A 23180-nucleotide genomic window follows, 5' to 3' on the forward strand; every position below is an offset into this window, starting at 1 on the left:
TAAAATAGATCAAAGTGCTCAGAGGTGGTCAGCTTGATAAATCCACCAGAAAAATCTCACCATAAAATGTTTCACCTATTAGTTGTAGTACCCATTTAAGATCATGTTTTCTGGACCCACATTATCCAATTAAGTTCTAGAAAACGGTGATTTTTCTAATCCTATAATTCTTCTGGATTTATTAGGCTTCTTTAAAAAAGAAAAACCCATTCAATTTTTTTTTTTTTTTTTTTTTTTTTAGACAGAGTCTCAGGCTGGAGTGCAGTGGCATGATCTAAACTCACTGCAACCTCTGCCTCTTGGGCTCAAGTGCTCCTCCCACCTCAATTGAAACAACAGGCGTATACCACCACACCTGGCTAATTTTTGTATTTTTAGTAGAGATAGGGTTTCACCATGTTGATCAGGTTGGTCTTGAACTCCTAGCCTCAAATGATCCACCCACCTCATCCTCCCAAAGTGCTGGGATTACTGGCATGAGCCCCTGTGCCAGGCCAAACCCATTCGAATTTGATGAACTTCTGATTACCCTGAAATTTGGTTCACATGGGAAAACTAAATGCCAATTTTTCCTCTGGTTTATTGATTTCAAGAATAATGAGTTAGGCTGGGTGCTGTGGCTCATCCCTATAACCCCAGCACATTTGGAGGCCAAAGAGGGAGGATCACTTCAGCCCAGGAGTTTAAGACCAGCCTGGCCAATATAGTAAGACTGTTTCTAAAAAAAACAAAAACAAAAAAAAAAAATTTTTTTTTTTTTTTTTTTAATTAGCCAGGCATGGTGGTGCACACTGTAATCCCAGCTACGCGGAGGCTGAGAAGGGAGAATCACTTGAGCCCAAGAGGAACAGGGTACACTGAACTATGGTTGTGCCACTGCACTCCAGCCTAGAGACAAAGTGACACCCTGTCTCACACACACACACAAAATGATAAATTGGTGCCCTAGCATCTTTCATAGGTAACCAAATTATGCAGCCACAATCAAGTAAGCTATCAAGTTATTGGTGGGATCACATCAAAAACTCAACTTGAGACAACTCCTACTGGTTGAAGATATGGCAATTTGAGCATCAAAAAGTATACTGAGTGTTATAGAATGATGTTTTCTTTCTTCTCCACACACATAAATACACATAACAATATTAAATTCCTAGGTGGTTCATTTCTTTTAAGCCATCTTTTTGATAGTTTCTAATTAATTTTGAACTGTGGTTAGACAATAGGGATTGTAAGCCTTTTGTTTTTGGAATTATGGGAAAATCATTTCCTATTTCCCTCTAATTCTTTAACAGCTGTACTACTAATGACCTCACATTCATGATATTCACAGGGCTTCTTTTTGGCATGACATTTCTAATGCAGCTCAAGTGCTGAAGAACTTCCTACATTCACTACAATTTAGATTTTACCTAGAATAAATTATGTTAATAATTTCTGAGAGGTGACAGGAGGCATTTCTACATTTATTATGTCTATAGATCTTTTTATGTGAATTCATTAATACTAATGATATAACAATTATAGATAATATTTACAGAATACATGCTATATGACTGTGATTCCTCCAAGTGTTAACTACTTACTCCTTACAACAATCCTATTCCACAGTGTGGCAGGCTGACTCTAAACTGGCCCCCCAGTGGTCCTATCTCCAGGACCTATTCACACTCTTGTATAATCCCTCTCTTGAATGTCGGCTAGTCTAGTAACTTACTTCTACCAGTAGAAGGTGAGGGAATGTTACTTCCATGATTAGATTACAAAAGATTGTAACTTTCATCTTGCTAGCAGACTTTACTGTCTTTTGGCTTGCATGCCTTGGTGAAGCAAGCAGCCATGTTGATGAGGCTATTGTGGCCAGGAACTGCAGTCAGCATTCAGCTAACAGCCAGCTAGAAACTGAGAATCTCAATGTAACAGGCTTCAAGGAAATACATTGAGTAACAACTATGTTCACCTGGATGTGGATCCTTCCCCAGTCGAGCCTTCAGATGAGACCAAAGCCTTGGCTAAAACTCTGTAGCCTTGCAAGAGGCCCTGAAGCAGAGGACCCAACTAAGTCATGCCTGGACTCCTGATCCAAATTGTGAGATACAAATGTATGTTATTTTAAGCTACTAAGTTTGTGGTAATTTATTACAAAGCAATAAATAACTAATACATATAAGTACTATTATTACCATTTTACAAGTCAGCAAAATGAGGCACAGAAGTTTAGTATCTTGTCCAATAAATCACACTGGTAATAAAGTGGTGAAAGGGAGATAAAGACAGATAAGGCTAAAGATTTTCCTACATTCATTACATTATTCTCTCACAGGAATTTGCTGAAGATAAACCATGTTTAAATGGTGTTGGGAGGCTTTTAAATCAACATATTCTTTCTCTATTATAAAATTTATCATGCTTGGAATTGAGCATGAAACACATTTTCTCAAAAATTAATTTTTTGATGTTCTGTAACATCATATACATTTGAAGGCTTTCTTGTATTAAATTCCATTATGAATCTTCTGATGTTGAGTAAGGTGTGAATGCTGTCTAAAGGCCTTCTTACACTCCTTACACTTGTAGGGTTTCTCACCAGTATGAATTCTCTGGTGTTGAGTAAGAAATGAATAAAGTCTAAAAGCCTTACCACATTCCTTACATTCATAAGGTTTCTCACCAGTGTGAATACTCTGATGTTGGGTAAGTTGCGAGAGCAGTCTAAAAGGTTTTCTACATTCCTTACATTCGTAAGGTTTCTCACCAGTATGAATACTTTGATGCTGAGTAAGTTGTGAGAGCAGTCTAAAGGCCTTTCCACACTCTTCACATTCATAGGGTCTCTCACCAATATGAATGCTCTGGTGTGAAATAAGTTGTGAGTAACTACTAAAGGTCTTCCAACATTCCATACATTCATAGGGTTTCTCACGAGTATGTATCCTCTGATGGCGAACAAGTTGTTGTCTTAATCTAAAAGTCTTCCCACATTCCTTACATTCGTAGGGTTTCTCACCAGTGTGAATACTCTGATGAACAGTAAGTTGTTGGCATATTCTAAAAGCCTTTCCACATTCCTTACATTCATAAGGTTTCTCACCAAAATGAATTTTCTGATGTACTCTAAGGTCTGGACCACATACGAAGGCTTTTCCACATTCCTTACATTCATAGAGCTTTTCAGCAGTATGAAGTCTCTGATGGCGTGTAAGGTGTGTACACTGTCTAAAGGTCTTCCCACAGTCCTTACATTCATAGGGTTTCTCACCAGTGTGAATTCTTTGATGTCGAGCCAGTTGCTGATGTACTCTGAAGGCCTTTCCACATTCCTTACATTCATAGGGTTTCTCACCCGTATGAAGTCTCTGATGTTGAGTAAGTTCTTGGAGCACTGTAAAGGCCTTCCCACATTCCTTACATTCATAGGGTTTCTCACCGGTGTGAAGTTTGTGATGTCGAATAAGATGTGCACGCTGTCTAAAGGCCTGACCACATTCCTTACACTTGTAAGGTTTCTCACCGGTATGAATTCTCAGGTGTTGACTAAGTGTTGAGCGACGAATAAAAGTCTTCTTACACTCCTTACACTCATACACCTTTTCTCCATTATGAACGATCTGATACTCAGTAAGAAAATTGTGCCTTTTGTAAGTGGTCATTTTCTCAGAGGTAATTTTCACTTGCCCAAAATATCCCTCTTGTGGTTCCTTTTCCCCCTCAATCTTGCTTTTGCATTCCCAATCATTCCTAAAAATAGAACCTTGAAGACTATAGCTTTTAATTCTTTCCATTATGTCCCACTGAAATGAATATATTTCATAAATGTCCTTTTCTGGAGATAAAGTATTGGTCCTGTATCTGGAATCCAAATCTGAAAGAAAATAAGAAGGCAAATACATACTGTTTTCCTGTTTCAGGAAACAAACAAAACTTCTTTAGAGAAAAGGCACCTAAAATAATGCCTGTTACAAGTTGACTGGATTAGACAGATCTCAAACATAGAAATTTCTGCCACAGTGTTACATATGTCTGCCTAAAAAACCTTATCTTCTACAAAATTACACACTAAAAATTGCTGTTCATGGGAAAAATAGGCCTGGAGCAGACCACTTAGTTCTATGCATCTTTTTTTCTTTTTGAGACGGAGTATTCCTCTGTCACCCAGGCTGGAGTGCAGTGGCACAATCTCGGCTCACTGCAACCTCCACCTCCTGGGTTCAAGCAATTCTCCTGCCTCAGCCTCCGTAGTAGCTGGGATTACAGGCACACACCACCAAGCCCACCTAAATTTTTTTGTATTTTTAGTAGAGACAGGGTTTCACCATGTTTGCCAGGCTGGTCTTGAACTCCTGACCTCAGGTGATCCACCCGCCTCAGCCTTCCAAAGTGCTCGATTACAGGCATGAGCCACCATGCCTGGCCAATTGTATGCATCTTTAATCAGTAGAACACTAACAAATGAAATAGTTGACATCTAAAGGGATAAACTAAAAGGCAGCTCAGCATGGCTAAAATCTACTTCATGTGTATTAAAATGCACAAAAATAAAGAGGCAATGCTAGACTTCAGGTTCTGAGGCATCGCACATGAAAATAAAGCCCTGAGCCAGTGAAGACGCCATTAAGGTGGGAATAAGGTAAAGTGCAACCTGTCTTTAGATAGGGGTCCATGCAAGGTTGATGGTACATTTCTCTGGGCAGGGAGCCCTGTGTGTAGACATTTATTATTAATTTTCTTAAGACAGAGGTGAAAGGGCTCCCAACAATAAAGCACCATGTGGAAGATCTTTATCTTTCCTACTGAACATTATAAATATACCTCTACTAAGCTGGCTCCACTGGACTAGGAAAATTACTAATGAGCCAATCATCTTCTACATTATATACAGTTCTTCTGTTGCTATTCTGCTAATGTGTATCATGGGACAGATTGCACTCTCATTGTTTTGAAAAAGGGCCAGGGAAACACAGCAAATAAAGAGTCCAGGAGTGCAGGTAGGGCTGGTGATTAGGAAAACAAGTCAAATCAGTGAAGCCCTGATTTAAGTGTGGATAAGAATCACCTAGAGATTTGTTTAAACTATACAGAGGTATTTTTAACTGATTAAAACAGTCTACAGGACAAAGTCCTGGGCAAATAATTGTTTTGTTCTTGTTTATATTCTCCAAGAAATTATTGGGATGCTTATCAATATTTGAGTCTCTCTTTCTACTTAGATGTTTTCAATGCTTTCTCTTTACCATTAGAATAAAATATAAATACCTGGGCATGAATAATAAAGCTGCTGCTTGTCAACAAATCTTTTCTCTCATTTATTCTCTCTGTTCATAGCATACTGGCCTCTTTCAACTCACAAAATGCCCCATAACTATTCCAAATAAATAGGACTTTTCACAGGTTGCTCCTTCTTTGAGGACTGACATTGCATGGTTGGCTGGTTTTCATTCTCAAGCCTCAAATCAAAATCACTTCAAAAAGGCTAGTCCTGCTGGCCATATTTAAGTCATGTACTTTATGCTTCTCTTAGTCCATTTTCTGTTGCTTATAATGAAATATCTGAAAATGGGTAATTTATAAAGAAAAGGAATGTATTATTATTTCTACTCTACTCTGACAGATTAAGGAGTTTATTTCTTAACAATTATGGGGGCTGAGAACTCCAGAGTTGAGGGACTGCATCTGGTGAGGGTCTTCTTGCTGGTGAGGACCCTGCAGAGTCCCAAGGCAGCGTGCAGACCATCATATGGTGATAGGGGCTGAGCGTGCTAGCTGAGGTCTCTCTTTTGATTCTTGCAAAGCCATATGTCCCACTCCCATAACTCATTAGTCCATTAAGCCATGAAAGCCCTCATGACCCCATCACCCCTTATAGGTCCCACCCATTGGGGATTAAGTTTCAACATGAGTTTTAGAGGAGACAAACATTCAACCATAGCAACACTCTATCTTAGTGCATTCTTTTTTTTTTTTTTGAGACGGAGTTTCACTCTTATTGCCCAGGCTGGACTGCAATGGTAACAATCTCAACTCACTGCAACCTCCACCTCCCAGGTTCAAGCAATTCTTCTGCCTCAGCCTCCCCAGTAGCTGGGATTACAGGCATCTGCCACCACACTCAGCTAATCTTTTTGTATTTTTAGTAGAGACAGGGTTTCACCATGTTGCCAGGCTGGTCTCAAACTCCTGACCTCAGATGATCTGCCTGCCTCAACCTCCCAAAGTGCTGGGATTACAGCTTGAGCCACTGTGCCCAGCCAAGCACACTCTTTTTCATGTTTATAACACTATCTCCAATGTTTTGATATGTTTATTAATATTCTCATATTATTCTGTTAGTAAGTCTTATCGTTGAGTTTCCCTGGGGACAGAAACAATCTCTATTATCACCACTAGTTAAAAAATCCGAAATACATTACAGATATTACCAGTTTAATTATCATAATTATGTAGCCATTAATGAGTATGTATATCTGTCTCTCTCTTTTTTTTTTTTTTGAGACGGAGTTCTGCTCTTGTTACCCAGGCTGGAGTGCAATGGCACGATCTCGGCTCACTGCAACCTCCGCCTCCTGGGTTCAAGCAATTCTCCTGCCTCAGCCTCCTGAGTAGCTGGGACTACAGGCGCGCGCCACCATGCCCAGCTAATTTTTGTATTTTTTAGTAGAGACAGGGTTTCACCTTGTTGACCAGGATGGTCTCGATCTCTTGACCTCGTGATCCACCTGCCTCGGCCTCCCAAAGTGCTAGGATTATAGGCGTGAGCCACTGCGCCCGGCCTGTATATCTGTCTCTAATCCTTTAAATCAGAGGTCCCCAACCCCCTAGCCAAGACCAGTCTATGGTCTGTTAGGAACCAGGCTGCACAGCAGAAGGTCAGCCGCGAGTGAGCATGACCACTTGAGTTCCGCCTCCTGTCAGAACAGCAGTGACATGAGATTCTCACAGGACCGTGAACCTGCAAACCTTACTGTCAACTCTGTATGCAAGGGACCTAGGTTGCACACTCCTTATGTGAATCTGAGGCCTGATTATCTGAGGTGGAACAGTTTCATCACTAAACCACCCCCCATTTTCCCCTGCCCTGGTCCATAGAAACATTTCCACAAAACTGGTCCCTGGTGTCAAAAAGGTGGGGACTGCTGCTTTATACCATATTATATCTATTTACTTCTACTAGAATTTATACTATTACTTATCAATTCAACACTTAAGTCAAACTTTTGTTGGTCAGGCGCAGTGGTTCATGTCTGTAATTCCAGCACTTTGGGAGGCAGAGGCGGGCAGATCACCTGAGGTCGGGAGTTCGAGACCAGCCTGATGAACATGGAGAAAACCTGTGTCTGCTAAAAATACAAAATTAGCAGGGCATGGTGGTGCATGCCTGTAATCCTAGCTACTCAGGAGGCAGAGGCAGGAGAATCGCTTGAACCTGGGAGGTGGAGGTTGTGGTGAGCCAAGATTGCACCATTGTACTCCAGCTTGGGCAACAAGTAAGTGTGTGTGTGGCAGGGTATATTTCTAGGACCTCTGTTCTGTTTTGTTTGGTGATTTCTGCCAATAACATACTGTCTTGATCATTGTCTTTTTTTTTTTTTTTTTTTTTGAGATAAAGTCTCGCTCTGTCACCCAGGCTGGAGTGCAGTGGAGCAGTCTTGGCTCACTGCAACCTCCACCTCCCAGGTTCAAGAGATTCTCTTTCCTTAGCCTCCTGAGTAACTGGGACTACAGGCGTGTGCCACGACAACACCTGGGTAATTTTAAATCCTTAAGTATCTTGAAGTCATGTCATCTAAGTCCCATAATACATTCTTATGTTTTCAAGTTGTTTGAGACATCCTAAGTCATTTATTATTTCATATAAATCTTAGAATCTGCTGGTTAATTTCTTTCTTTTTTTTTTTTTGAGATGGAGTCTTGCTCTGTTGCCAGGCTGGAGTGCAGTGGCGCAATCTCAGCTCACTGCAACTTCTGCCTCCCAGGTTCAAGTGATTCTCCTGCCTCAGCCTCCTGAGTAGCTGGGACTACAGGCATGCACCACCATGCTCAGCTAATTTTTGTAATTTTTAGTAGAGATGGAGTTTCACCATGTTGGCCAGGATGGTCTTAATCTCTTGACCTCGTGGTCCACTTTTGGGATTACAGCCGTCAGCCACTGCACCCAGCCTACTTGTTAATTTCTACCAAAAGAAAAAGCCTGCTAGGATTATGAGTGGAATTATATTGAACTGATAAAATTGAAATTTTTATAATACTGAGTCTTCCTATCCCGAAAGTGATTATTTCTATTTATTCAGGCCTTCTTTAATTTCTCTTAGTAGTGGTCTATGGTTTTCAGCGTAGATGTCTTACATATGTTTTATCAAACTTATTTCTTAGTATTTTGTTTTTTGACACTCCTATAAGTTATTTAATTTTCCAATTTTTTTTTTTTTGCTTCTAATATATAAAAACACAATTGATTTTGCTATTCATTTATTTATTTATTTTTGACTCAATCTCACTCTGTCACCCAGGCTGGAATACAGTGACGTGATCTCAGCTCATTACAACCTCCACTTCCCAGGTTCAAGCAATTCTCGTGCCTCAGCTTCCCCACTACCTGGGACTACAGGCTCGCATCACCGTGCCTGGCTAATTTTTGTATTTTTGGTAGAGACAGGGTTTCACCATGCTGGCCAGGCTAGTCTTGAACTCCTGACCTCAAGTGATCCTCCTACCTTGGCCTCCCAAAGTGCAGGGAATCCAGGTGTGAGCCACCATGCCCGGCCCTGATTGATTGATTGAGATGGAGTCTTGCTCTATCGCCCCAGCTGGAGTGCACTAGTATGAACTCGGCTCACTGCAGCCTCCGCTTCCGGGTTCAACCATTTCTCCCACCTCAGCCTCTTGAGTAGCTGGGATTACAGGTGTGTACCACAATATCCAGCTAATTTTTGTATTTTTAGTAGACATGGGGTTTCACCATGTTGGCCAGGCTGATCTCAAACTCCTAACTTCAAGTGATCCACCTGCATTGGCCTCCCAAAGTTCTGAGATTATATGTGTGAGCCACTGTACCTGGCCTGATTTTTTTAATATTAACCTTATATCCTGTGATTTTTATTGTGATTTTTCAATTATTACTTTGAATAGTTGTCTTGATTCCTTAGGACTTTCTATGTACACAGTCATGTCATCTCCAAATACAGACTTACGTCTTCCTTTTTGATCTTTATGTCTCTTTTTCTTACTTATAATGAATTTTTATAGTTTGTGATGTATTTTTTTAATAGATGCCCCTTACCAGGTTGAGGAAGTTCCCTTCAATTTCTAGTTTGCTGAGAGCTTTTTATCATGAATGGATATTGGATTTTGTCACATGGTATTTTTACATTTATGAAGATGATTACTATGGCTTGAATGTTTGTGGCCTCCAAAACTCATGTTGAAAATTAATTCCTAATGGCAATATTGAGAGGTGGGGTTTTTAAGAGGTGACTGGGCTATGAGGGCTCTGCTCTCATGAATGGATGAACCTATTCATGGATTGGTGAGTTAATAGATTAATGGGTTATTACAGGATTGGGACTGATGAGTTTATAAGAAGAAGAGAGGCCTGAACTAGCACATTAGCATGTTCAGCCCCTTGCCACGTGATGCCCTGCAAAGCCTTGGAATTCAGCAGAGTTCCCACCAGCAAGAAGGCCCTCACTAGACACTGCCCCTTGACATTGGACTTCTCAGCCTCCAAAACTGTAAGAAATAAATTCTTTTTCCTTATAAATTACTGAATTTCAAGGTATTCTGTTATAAGCAACAGAAAATGAACTAAGATAATGATCATATAGTCATTCATTTTTTCTGTTAATATGATGAATTAACAGGTAGAAAGAAACCCTACTTAATCATCATTTTTGTCACTAGATTTGATTTGTTAATATTTTGTTACAATTTTGTATCTATGTACGAAAAAGATACAGGTTTATGCTTTTTTTGTAATTTCTTTCTCAGGTTATGGTATAAGTTATGTTGGCTTCATAAAATGCATTCTTTTTCTGAAGGAGTTTGTACAATATTGCTGCTATTTCTTCCTTAGATATTTAACAGAATTCACCAGTGAAACCATCTGGGCCTGGCATTTTCTTTGTGGAAGATTTCTGATAATGAATTCAATTACTTTAATAGCAGAAGGGTATTCAATTTCTTTTTTATCTTGTGTCAGTTTTGTTAAGTTGTATTTTTCCAGAAATTTTAAAATTTCATTTATCAAATTTACTGGCATAAAGTAATTCATGGCATTCTCTTATAATTCTTTTTTTTTTTTTTTTTTTTGGAGTAGGGCCAGAGTCTCACTCTGTCACCCAGGGCTGGAGTGCAGTGGTGCAGTCTTGGCTCACTGCAACCTCCGTCTCCAGGTTTCAAGCAACCCTTATGTCTCAGCTTCCCAAGCAGCTGGGATTACAGGTGCCCACCACAACACCCAGCTAATTTTTGTATTTTTAGTATAGACAGTGTTTTACCGTGTTGTCCAGACTAGTTTGGAACCCCTGACCTCAAGTGACCAGCCTGCCTCGGCCTCATTATAGGTGTGAACCACAGCACCCAGACTTATTCTTTTAATGGCTATAGGATCTAAAGTGAAAACCCCTCTTTCATTCCTGATATTAGTAATTCATGTTCTTTAAAAAGAGAGAACATAAGTTACTAGGTGTTTACCACCTTTGTTGATCTTTTCAAGAAATCAATTTTTGGCTTTATTAATTTTCTCTATTTCTTTTCTATTTTGCTGATTTCTGCTCTTATATTTAATTTTTGTTTCTTCTACCAGGAATAGTTCTTCTCTTTAAAGTGGGATAGAAACATGAAAGATGAGAAACAAGTGTTGAAATCAAGGTCAATAGAAAGTTCCTTTGCTAGTTCAGGCTTAAAAGATCTTAATTTGCTTAGGTCCCAAACCCTTCCTCCATAGGCCATGGGCTTTTTGAAGAAAGATCCCAACATCTCAAGCCGTGCCTCCACCCTAATCAGTTTAGCTATCACCTGCAGTAATGATTTGTCAATGCCTTCTCAGCCCTCACTCACCAGGGCAGTATCTTCTTATCCCTTCCCTCACAACCATCCCAGGTTCCTTCCCTTCTTCATCCAATAAGGTAATCACATCTGGTTTAGAAATGGAAGGCCCTGCTTAAAAGAAAAATGTGACATGAAATTATACACCCAAAAGTCTTTAGATTCAGATTTAATTACATTTATAATTATAGATCAATATGGCACTTTATAAGGCCTAAGAGCAGAGAATTACAAGGGAGTTGAAGAACGCTCATATTAAGGTAACTTGAGAATCACAAGGAATAGCCTGTGTGAGGTTAAATTAATTATATCAAGGCCATTATATTAACCATCTGGTCAAGAACAGGCCTTAAAATAATTTAACCTCACACAGGCTCTGTTGAAAGGAATTATTGTGTAGAGGTTAAGGGAACACAGAGTGGATCCAGACTGTCTGGCTTCACATCCTGCCTTTGTTTCTGTTACCTAGCAAATTTTTAACCTTTTGTGTCTACATTTTCTCAAATAAAATGAGGATAATAATATATCTTCTTGTAGAGTTGTTGTGAGGATTAATAATGAACAATGCTTCAAATAATGTGTAAGCACAAATATATGGTGGTGTTATTAACATATACACATATGTATTAGGTATTAGCTATTTACTGTTATTTTGCTGAGTGCATAATAAAAGGTTTTTAGGAGACAGTCTCAGATCTTTTCTAGGATATTCATTCAATGTTAAATGCAAGGCCTTTAGATTTTAATTTTCAATTACAAAGTAGGTAGAACTAAATATGTCTGTTACAGGAAACAGAATGTGTTTCAGGCTTTTTTTTTTGAGACGGTCTTTTGCTCTGTCACCCAGGCTACAGTGCAGTGGTGCGATCTCAGCTCACTGCAACCTCCACCTCTCGGCTTTAAGCAATTCTCCTGCCTCGGCCTCCTGAGTAGCTGGGATTTACAGGCACCGGCCACCATGCCTGGCTAATTTTTGTATTTTTAGTAGAGATGGGGTTTCACCATGATTACCAGGCTGGTCTTGAACTCCTGACCTCAAGTGCTCCACCTATATCAGCCTTCCAAAGTGTTGGGATTATAGGCGTGAGCCACCGTGCCTGGCCTTGAGGTATTTTTTGAGATGGAGTCTCGATCTGTCGCCTAGGCTGGAGTGCAGTGGCACAATCTCAGCTCACTGCAACCTCCACCTCCTGGATTCACGTGATTTTCCTGCCTCAGCCTCCCGAGTAGCTGAGATTACAGGCACGTGCTGCCACGCACGGTTATGAGTTTTAAATGACCTTTCTGGATCCATCTCACACTATCTATGTTCTACAGACTCCTTTGATTTTTAGAGAAACTCAGAACCCCTATGTCTCAGTATTCTGCTTGCAGATGGACTAGAAAGTGGTGTGAAGCATTTATGTCAATTCTGAGTTCCAATATAATGTGAAATCTGGTTTCTTGAACAATGCTTTTGCCATATTCAAATCTATCCCCTTGGATACTACGGAAATCAGGAATTACGAAGTCTGAAGGAAGTCTGAAGGACATAGCAGACTGGACATGATGAAATGGAGAGGCCTATTTCTAACCTAACAAAGCTTAAATCATTCCTTTGGGAACAGAGAATAGAAGTTTTAGATAGTTTTTCTAAATGTAATCCTAAAATTGACAGGAGAGTAAGCTATTAATATCATTTGGGATAAATAACCTTACCTAGTGAGATGAAGTTGCTGTAGTTCTCCCACATTACATCCCTATATAAGTCCCTCTGAGCGGGGTCCAGGAATTCCCATTCTTCCTGTGAGAAGTCTATGGCCACATCCCTGAATGTCACTGAACCCTGAAAAAACAAACTCAGGTATTACTTGTGAAAATAAATTACATTTTTTTTTTTTTTTGAGATGGAGTTTCACTCTTGTTACCCAGGCTGGAATGCAATGGCGCGATCTCGGCTCACCGCAACCTCTGCCTCCTGGGTTCAGGCAATTCTCCTGCCTCAGCCTCCTGAGTAGCTGGGATTACAGGCACGTGCCACCATGCCCAGCTAATTTTTTGTATTTTTAGTAGAGACGGGGTTTCACCATGTTGACCAGGATGGTCTTGATCTCTTGACCTCATGATCCACCCGCCTCGGCCTCCCAAAGTGCTGGGATTACAGGTGTGAGCCACTGTGCCCGGCAATTACATATTTTTAATATGGAAAGAGGGGAGACTGTGGGTTGTATTGCAGAGAGGGGTCACATGACATGCAAAGCATTAGGCTGAAAACTTGTGACGAGAGTAGGGGCCAGTAAGAAAATTACTATTTCTGAAGTATTGACCCTACATGTTCTTAAATAGTCCTGTGGCTACAGATCTGATTGCATTTTCATCAAAACATATCTAGAAGTGAATACGTAACCAAAAAATCCCAATTAAATGAAATAGTACACACAAGCCTTTTGAATACTACATGCCTCCACTATAAATTCTTTAGAAATATGAGGTCTTGAGGCCAGGTGCAGTGGCTCATACCTATAATCTCAGCACTCTGGGAGGCCCAGGTGAGAGGATCACTTGAGCCCAGGAGTTCAAGACCAGCTTGATCAACATTAGCAAGACCCTGTCTCTACAAAAAAGAAATTTAAATATAATAAAAGAAAAAAGAAATATGAGGTCTTGGGCTCTCTTTTCCCTTTAATGATCATTAAAAAAAATTGATCCACATATGCTACAGAATCTCGTAAGAAGATGAACTCAAGTTCATCACAAACTCAGGTTTTATTAGAAACACTTTCCCTTTTACAACCAATACTTTAGTAAACTTTCAAAAATTTGTTCAATGGCAGTCTATATTTTTAAAAATTTATTTATTTATTTATTGAGATGGAGTCTCACTGTCGCCCAGGCTGGAGTGCAGTGGCACAATCTTGGCTCACTGCAACCTCTGCCTCCCAAGTTCAAGCAATTCTGCCTCAGCCTTCCAAATAGTTGGGACTATAGGCACGTGCCACCATGCCCGGCACCAACCTGGTCACCGTGGTGAAACTCTGTCTCTACTAAAAATACAAAAATAGCTGGGGGTGGTGGTGGGAGCCTGTAATCTCAGCTACTCAGGAGGCTGAAGCAGTAGAAGCGCTTGAACCCAGGAGATGGAGGTTGTAGTGAGCTGAGATCACACCACTGCACTCTAGCTTGGGAGACAGAGTAAGATGTAAGTCTCAAAAAAAGCAAAGTCAATAGTTCCAGGCTGAGAAACCCTGCTCTAGACCAGCACATCCTGTAAAAATACACAGTGGACTTCGTTCCTGGCATTCTTCTCCACAGGAGAAAATCTCCATTGATTGATGTATCTATATTGGTGAAGGAGGGATCCCTGCCCTAAAAAGTACAAGATAATCAAATAGCCCATACCAGACAGATGAGATTGACAGCAATTTGTTAGATGCATATATGCAGAGCCTGAGAGAGGACATCATATATTACGCAGAACCACCAAGGGGTTGCACTAAAGAACAGCATGAGGCCGGGCACAGTGGCTCATGCCTGTAATCCCAGCACTTTGGGAGGCCGAGGTGGGCGAATCACCTGAGGTCAGGAGTTCAAGACCAGCCTGGCCAACATGGTGAAACCCCGTCTCTATTAAAAAAAAAAAAAAAGGGGCCGGGCGTGGTGGCTTACGCCTGTAATCTCAGCACTTTGGGAGGCTGAGGCAGGCGGATCACCTGAGGTCAGGAGTTCATGACCAGCCTGGCCAACATGGTGAAACCCTGTCTTAAAAAAAAATAAAAAATAAAGAAAAAAAAGAACAGCATGAACGAGCAGGCATGTGGGAGGCAGGGTTTACAGTAATAACAAGGTGAGGTGTTATCTGGTTCCTGCAGTGATATTTGATTGGCTTGACTGAATAATTACATGGGCTGACAGGGAGGTGAAACCCATTAGGTTGAGGAACACAAGGGGTGTAACTGGTCCAGCTCATAGGGGAACTAGCTGGGTAGGAAGTCTTTCCCGCTGGGCATGGGGCATATCGGGTAAGAGTAGGGGAACTCATGGTTAGGCCTTTAGGGCCCTGACAAAGGTGTCAAGGCACACATGAAAGTTTAGGCCTTACCTTATAAGGCCCAGTTACATCCCTACCCAATTCACCTAACCCTAATAGCCTTACATAGCATAGGGTCTCAACACACATAGAAATTAAGGTCAGCCAACACTAAATCCTATCTTATATACTTGAAAAACTCAGATCTGTGGAGATGTTTAGAGTTTTCCTTATAAGCAGTCAGATAAGACCACATTCTCTCTTTCATCAAACCACAGATAAGGAAAGTTCAAAATAGGGACCTCCCACTTAACATCAGTAATCCATTCCTGAAAATCAGACATTTGAACAACTAACCAAGTACCTATTTTCCCGCCATTTTATTTTCTATTTTCTTTCTTTTCTTCCTTTGTTTTTCTTTCTTTCTTTCTTTCTTTTTTTTTGACAGGGTCTCACTGTTGCCCCGGCTGTTGCCCAGGCTGGAATGCAGTGATGTGATCATAGCTCACTGAAACGGTGAATCGCTGGCCTCCAGCAATGGCCTCTCAAAGGAGGGATTACAGGCATGAGTCACTATACGCAGCTTCCCATTACGTTAAATCAGAGCATTATAATGCGTTATATGTCAATTCCATCCATCCAACTAGCTTTGCACATTTTCCTCCAATATAGAATTATGGGACACAGTGGGTCAGTGCACACACATCATCTTTGGTTTTAGTATTTTAATATCTCTTTTACTAAATTCATTTTTCTCACTTGCTTTGTTTCTTTCTCCACAATTTTCTTCAACATTTTTCCAACGTTTTAGGAACTCATTTTACACTAGACAAAAACGAGGGCTACATGTGAAGCACAGTATGGAAAAGTGTTTCCAACAAGAACATAACAGCAGGAATGGCTGACACTCAGGATGGTGCTGTTACCTCCTCAATCACTTGCAGGTATATATATGCACCTGAATGATAGTTACACACATTTCAAAACATCTGCAGATGTTTCCATTGGCCTAACAACTGTATTTGGGATAGAACAAGACTCTTCCAGGCTGGGTGGGGTGGCTTTTACTTGTAATCCCAGCCCTTTGGGAGGCCAAGGCGGGCGGATCACAAGGTCAGGAGCTGTCAGGAGACCAGCCTGTCCAATATGGTGAAACCCCATTTCTATTAAAAAATACAAAAATTAGCAAGGCTGAGTGGCACACGCCTATAATCCCAGCTACTCTGGAGGCTGAGGCAGGAGAATCACTTGAACCTGGGAGGCAGAGGTTGCAATGAGCCAAGATCATGCCACTGCACTCCAGCCTGGGTGTCTCAAAAACAACAACAACAACAAAATAAGAGACTCTTCCTGGATGTTATTTTTGTTTGAGGGGGAAAAAAAAAAGCATTGTATTGGATCAGGTACGATGGGTCACACCTGTAGTGCTAATACTTTGGGAGGCTGAAGTGGGAGGATCACTTGAGCCCAGGAGTTTAAGTTCAGCTTAGGCAACACAGTGAGACCCCCATCTCTACAAAAAATTTAAAAAATTAGCCAGGAGTGGTGACATGTGCCTGTAGTCCCCAGTACTAAAGAGGCTGAGGTGGGAGGATCACCTGAGCTAACAGGTTGGGACTGCAGTTAGTTGTGATCGTGCCACTGCATTCCAGCCTGGGTGACCAAGGGAGACCTTGTTTCTATAAAGAAAAAACAAGGCTAGGCATTGTAATGGCTCACATCTATAATCCCAGCACCTTGGGAGGCTGACGTGGGCAGATCAGGAGTTTGAGACCAGCCTGGCCAACATGGTGAAACCCCGTCTCTACAAAAAAAAAATACAAAAATTAGCTGGGCATGGTGGTGGGCACTTGTAATCCCAGCTGCTCGGGAGGATGAGGCACAAGAATCACTTGAACCCGGGAGGTGGAGGTTGCAGTGAGCCGAGATCGCACCACTGCACTCCAGCCTGGGCAACATAGCAAGAATCTGTCTCAAAAAAAAAAATTGTGTTAAACTATATGATTCCACTTGAACCACGTTTTTGTTTTGTTTTGTCTTTTTGAGACAGGGTCTGGCTCTGCCATCCAGGCTGGAGTGCAATGGTGCGATCTCGGTTCACTGTAACCTCCACCTCCCAAGCTCTAGCCATCCTCCCACCTCAGGCTCCTGAGTAGCTGCGTCTATAGATATGCCACCATGCCCAGTGAGGTTTTGTTTTTTTTTTGTAGAGACATGCTTTTGCCTTGTTGCCCAGGATGGTCTAGAACTCCTGAGCTTAAGCGATCCACCCATCTTGGCCTCCCCAAGTGCTGGGATTACAGGCATGAGCCACCACACCTGACCCACTTCAACAAAGTTCCAAAAATAAGCAAACTTACTTTATAGTGTTTGACATCACAGTGGTGGTTACTCAGGCAGTGGGTGGGTAGGGAGTGACTGAAAGCATCTGAGGTGCTTTCCTTAATTGACCTGACAGTGTAGATTTACTCAATTTATGAAAATTCATTCAGCTGTACACTTATAGTGTGTATATATTTTTGCATATATATCATTCCTCCACAAAAAAATTGAAAAATGTTTTTAAAATATCATATTGTGGCTGGGTGCAGTGGTTCACTCCTGTAATATCAGCACTTTGGGAGGCCAAGGTGGGCAGATCACCTGAGGTCTAGAGTTCAAGACTTGCCTGGCCAACATGGTGAAACCCTGTCTCTACTAAAAATACAAAAATTAGCCAGGAGTGGTGGTAGGCACCTGTAATCCCAACTACTTGGAAGGCTGAGGCAGGAGAATTGCTTGAACCCGGGAGGTGGGTTGCTGTGAGCCAACATCACACCACTGCACTGAAATTCTGTCTCAAAAAAAAAAAAAGTCATATCGTGCATCAGGGACACCCATTTTTCCTATGTAAAATGCAGCCAAAAAATCATTGTACTGAGAGAAATATACTTTTTCTAGAGTTTAAGTTTTAAAATGAAAAGCAGTTGCATTGGAACATGTTAACAGGAGGACATTCTGCAGAGAATGCCTTTGGTTTTCTCAAGGCATCTCGTTTCTGCTCTCTCATGGCTCTTGACAGAAGATTTTGTGGGAGAAGGGATAGGCACACAGAACACTGTGCTGCTATCTATCCCCAATTCTCACAGAAGGGAAAAAAAACTGGAGCTGGTTCTCTTTTTCATTTTTTTGAGATGGAGTCTTGCTCCGTGGCCAGGCTAGAGTGCAGTGGCACAATCTTGGCTCACTGCAGGATCTGCCTCTCAGGTTCAAGTGATTCTCCTGCCTCAGCCTCCTGAATAGATGGGACTACCAGGCATGCACCACCATGCCTGGCTAATTTTTGCATTTTTAGTAGAGACAGGGTTTTGCCATGTTGGCCAGGCTGGTCTTGAACTCCTGACCTCAGGTGATCTGCCTGCCTTGGCCTCCCAAAGTGCTGGGATTACAGGCATGAGCCACTACACCTGGCCATGGAGCAGTTTCTTGGATGAAACTCTGGTAAACAGAAAGTTTCAGAATAAGGAATTAATCCATAGACATGATACAGAAATTGGCAGTATTTTGAAAAGGAGGGAGAAACATTAACTTACATGGGCCATGGTTTTAGAACTGCAAAAACTGATCAGTCCTTTTCAAGATTCCTCTGTTGGAGAACTTCTAAGTACTGATAAGCCAGAGCTAAAAGGAGAAAAAGAAGCAATGAAATAATGCCGCAGAGCTCCCAAAATGATGTACATCATAAATATGAAAACCTTTTTCTCTTCCATTCCTTCTCCCAAACTACTTCCATTCCCTCTTCCAAACTACTACCCACCACTAGGCCCACCCTTATCCTATACCCACATAAACTGGGGAAAGTATAGGGAATCTAAAGAAATAGAACCTCTGGGCCAGGCATGATGGCTCACGCCTGTAATCCTCGCACTTTGGGAGGCCGAGCCGGGCGGATCACCTGAGATCAGGAGTTCAAGACCAGCCTGACCAACATGGAGAAATGCTGTTGCTACTAAAAATACAAAATTAGCTGGGCGTGGGGCAAATGCCTGTAATCCCAGCTACTCAGGAGGCTGAGATGGGAGAATCACTTGAACCCGGGAGGTGGAGATTGCAGTGAGCCAAGATTGCGCCACAGCACTCCAGCCTAGGCAACAAGAGTGAAACTCCCTGTCAAAAAAAAAAAAAAATTAGCCAGGCATGGTAGTGTGTACCTGTAGTCTTAACTAATCAGGAGACTGAGGCAGGAGGATTGAGCCTGGGAAGTGGAGGTTGCAGTGAGCTGAGATCATGCCACTGCACTCAAGCCTGGGCAACAGTGTGAGACCCCATCTCAAAAAACAAAAGAAAGAAAAAAGAAAATCAGTGTTAAAGAAAACAAAAGGTACCTTGTTACAATGACTGCATTATGAGACCTAAAAGACTGATGATACCCTATATTACCAAGGTTGACGCAGACACTAGGTCAGTCCACATTTAGAGCTATGTGAAGCAACATGTCAGCCCTGTAAACTCTGACTCAGAAGCTCCACTTCTCAGACTAAAAGGGATTGTTTGTATCTGTACATAAAGATTATACAGAGCTATGGTGGGGCGTGGTGGTGCATGCCTGTAATCCCAGCACTTTGGGAGGCTGAGGCAGGCGGATCACCTGAGGTCAGGAGTTCGAGACCAGCCTGGCCAACATGGTGAAACCCTGTCTCTACAAAAATACAAAAATTGTCTGGTCATGATGCCTGTAGTACCAGCTACTCAGTGGCTGGTGTGGAAGCATAGCTTGAACCTGGGAAGCAGAGGTTGCAGTGAGACGAGATCATGCTGTTGCACTCCAGCCTGGGTGACACAGTGAGATTCTGCCTCAAAAAAAAAAAAGGTTTGTAATGGATTAAAGCTGAAAAGAACCTAATTTGGGAATGATTCAATAACCTGTTGTTTATCCATACCATTGAAAATGATGAAACTACTAAAAAGGATGTTGCCTTAATTTTGAATGAGTGAAGCCAGTGTGTTGAAAAAAGAAAGAAAGAAAGAAAACACCAGCATATATAAGGAGTGAAACTATTTTGACAGGGGGAAAAAATCATGTTTCCCTAGCAGGACCAGTTAAAATGTTTACAGTGACAGCCAGCAACACGCACCGCCACATTAAACAGAGTGTGAGCCGGAAGTACCCAAATACTCCAAATAAGACTTTCCTGGCTCAAGTTTTTCTTTCAGTCTTCCTTTAACTGAGAAAAAAAGCTAAGGATCTTGTAAAAACAGATGCTGTTTTTCTTGAGTGGGTTTTTTTTCACTTCGGCTTCCCATTCATGAACCGACTCTGTGATTTAATTTGCCCATGTGTGTTGGAGTATGGCCTAGAAAAGAATGGCAAAAAGTCCCTGACTGATGTCTTCTAAGCACTGAAGGCAGCCTCACAGCTGTTTCTTTTCATATCTTCCTGACAAATGGGTTTATTTCGCTTCTGAACCAGTCCTTTTGGCTAAGATGCCTATGAAGCCCTCCAACTGATGTTGGATCTCCTTGACCAACTGGTCTCACTGTGCATATAACATCATTAAAATAAAAACTGTAAGGCATACATCTGTATGAAATCCAGTCACCTCCATAAAGACCCAATAGCTTCAGTATAATCTGGACAAAACTTGACAGTGCAGGCTGTTATCAGATTCATATCTCTTCCCTTCATCATGAGATTGCTGAGTAAAGCAGGGAGAATTTTTATTTTTTTTAAAACGAGGTCTCACTTTGTCACCCAGGCTAGAGTACAATGGCGTGATCTCAGTTCACTGCAACCCCTGCCTCCTGGGTTCAAGCGATTCTCCTGCCTTAGCCTCCAGAGTAGCTGGGATCATAGGCGTGTGCCACCACACCTGGTTAATTTTTGTATTTTCAGTAGAAACAGGGTTTCGCCATGTTGCCCAGGCTGGTCTCGAACTCCAGACCTCAGGTAATGCAGCCACCTCGGCCTCCCAAAGCCTCCCAAAATGCTGGGATTGCAGGAATAAGCCACCACGCCTGGCCAGGTTTTTTTTGTTGTTGTTAAGTATGCTTATTGATGATATTTGGTATATTGTTATAATTACCAATATATGATTTTTTTTTTACTGCATGATATCAGACAGGTTACTTTTCAGTTTCTGCATATAAAATGGTGAGAACTACAGTTTCTACCTCAAAAGATTGTTATGAGAAATCAGATACTACATGTAAGGCACTTATAATAGTAAATAAGCATTTTTAAAAAGTCGGCTATATTACTAAAGATAAAGAATACTATATATGCCTCTTCCCATAATTATTTTAAAAATTCTCCTGAGTACTGTAATCCCAGCACTTTGGGAGGCTGAGGCAGGCAGACCACTTAGGTCAGGAATTCAGGATCAGCCTGGTCAACATGGTGAAATCCTGTCTCTATTAAAAATACAAAAATTAGCCAGGCGTGGTGATGCATGCCTGTAATCCCAGCTACTTTGGAGGCTGAGACAGGAGAATTCCTTGAACCTGGGAGTGGAGACTGAAGTGAGCCAAGATCACACCACTGTACTCCAGCCTGGGCAACAGAACAAGATTCTGTCAAAAAAAAAAAAAAAAAAAAGACATAATGATAACTAATAAATTTCAAAGAATCACCTTGATCAGCAATTCTTCTTGATTATCAACAATTTACAAAAGGAGGGTACACAGATAAAGCAAATGTGGTAAGACACTAATTTTTGGATTTGGGTGATGAGGAAAAATATTAAATTACAACATAACAGTAACAAATCTACTGAGTACTTATTATGTGCCAAGCACTATCTAAGGGTTTTGCATATATTAATTCCTCTACTCAGAACTGTCCTATATAGTAGAGTCTATCATTATCCTCATTTTACAGATGATGAAACTGTGGCACAAAGAGATGAAATAAATTCCTCCAAGCTCAAGCAGCTCTTAATTGGCAGGTTGAGGACTAGAACTCTGCTAATTTAGCTCCATAACCCATATGACTATCACTATACTAAACTGCATCTCATGTGACCCGATAAATATGTGGCCCGAAATAGACTCATGCTGTCAAAAACTTCAAACCATTTCCCAATTTCTACTTTCTTTCTTTCCCTTCTAATAACCCCTTCCCTTCTTAACACAGACCTCTCTACTTAAAACCCTATTGCAGGCTGGGCGCGGTGGCTCACGCCTGTAATCCCAGCATTTTGGGAGGCCGAGGCGGGTGGATCACGAAGTCATGAGATCGAGACCATCCTGGTCAACATGGTGAAACCCCGTCTCTACTAAAAATACAAAAAATTAGCTGGGCATGGTGGCGCTTGCCTGTAATCCCAGCTACTCAGGAGGCTGAGGCAGGAGAATTGCCTGAACCCAGGAGGCGGAGGTTGCGGTGAGCCGAGATCGCGCCATTGCACTCCAGCCTGGGTAACAAGAGCGAAACTCCGTCTCAAAAAAAAAAAAAAAACCCTATTGTATTATGACTCCTTAAAAGCCTCAAAAGCATCAAAGATCCTGTCGCCAATCAAACCACCTCCTTACCTTGCCCTGCTTTAGGACTCAGGGTGGTAGGGATCAGAGACCTAGTGCATAATTCCATCTAAACTGTAAACTCCTCAACTAATCACCATCGAATCAAAGTTCTGCATGGTGGCAGCACTTTGGGAGGCTGACATGGGAAAATTGCTTGAGTCCAGGTTCGAGATCAGCCTGTGCAACATAGGGAGACCTCATTTCTACAAAAAATTTAAAAAATTACTCGGGCGTGGGACCACATACCTGTGGTCTCAGCCACTGAGGAGGCTGAGGTGGGAGGATCACCTGAGCTGGGGAGGTCCAGGCTGCAGGGAGCGAGATTGTGCCACTGTACTCCAGCCTAGGGGACAGAGTGAAAGCTTGTCTCTGAAAAAAAAAATTTTTTTTTTTAGTAATAAAATAAAGCTCTACAGTTAGCCTCTCTTCAAGAAGAGGTTTACTTGCAGACCATCCAAATGATAAGAAAGAGGCAGCTCCTAAGAGAAACTAAATTATTGCTAAATGTTCATGTCAGTACCTACTGGAGGCCAGGCACGGTGGCTCACGCCTGTAGTCTGAGCTACTGGGGAGGCTGAGGCAGGAGAATCGCTTGAACCCGGGAGGTGGAGGTTGCAGTGAGCCGAGATTTTGC

General features: G+C 41.6%; 1 protein-coding gene and 1 long non-coding RNA gene across 4 annotated transcripts in view; one reads left to right on the forward strand and one right to left on the reverse strand.

Annotated features, from left to right (window-relative positions):
• The window catches only part of LOC110569470 (uncharacterized), a 41224-nt gene that overhangs the window by 16762 nt on the left and 1282 nt on the right, over positions 1–23180 (forward strand). Inside the window, exon 3 of the long non-coding RNA XR_010344287.1 lies at positions 9551–9725. This is a non-coding gene — a long non-coding RNA (uncharacterized LOC110569470). The remainder of the gene's footprint in view (positions 1–9550; positions 9726–23180) is intronic.
• ZFP14 (ZFP14 zinc finger protein) lies at positions 768–23025 on the reverse strand. 3 transcript variants are annotated; one of them, XM_012436955.3, is made up of 5 exons: positions 22793–23025; positions 18619–18706; positions 12739–12865; positions 11053–11151; positions 768–3862 (listed from the first exon to the last, which is right to left on the reverse strand). In XM_012436955.3, the coding sequence occupies exons 2-5, from the start codon at positions 18625–18627 to the stop codon at positions 2496–2498; spliced, it is 1602 nt and encodes a 533-aa protein (XP_012292378.2). In that variant the 5' UTR covers positions 18628–18706; positions 22793–23025; the 3' UTR covers positions 768–2495. The 3 variants fall into 3 exon arrangements, with proteins under 3 accessions (XP_012292378.2, XP_012292368.2, XP_064237499.1); XM_012436945.3 differs by having other exon boundaries at positions 11053–11154; XM_064381429.1 differs by lacking the exon at positions 22793–23025 and adding an exon at positions 19237–19405 and having other exon boundaries at positions 11053–11154.

The sequence above is a fragment of the Aotus nancymaae genome, unplaced genomic scaffold (genome assembly GCF_030222135.1).
Source record: "Aotus nancymaae isolate 86718 unplaced genomic scaffold, 86718_ANA_hifiasm-v0.15.2.pri h1tg000028l, whole genome shotgun sequence".
Lineage (NCBI taxonomy): Eukaryota > Metazoa > Chordata > Mammalia > Primates > Aotidae > Aotus > Aotus nancymaae.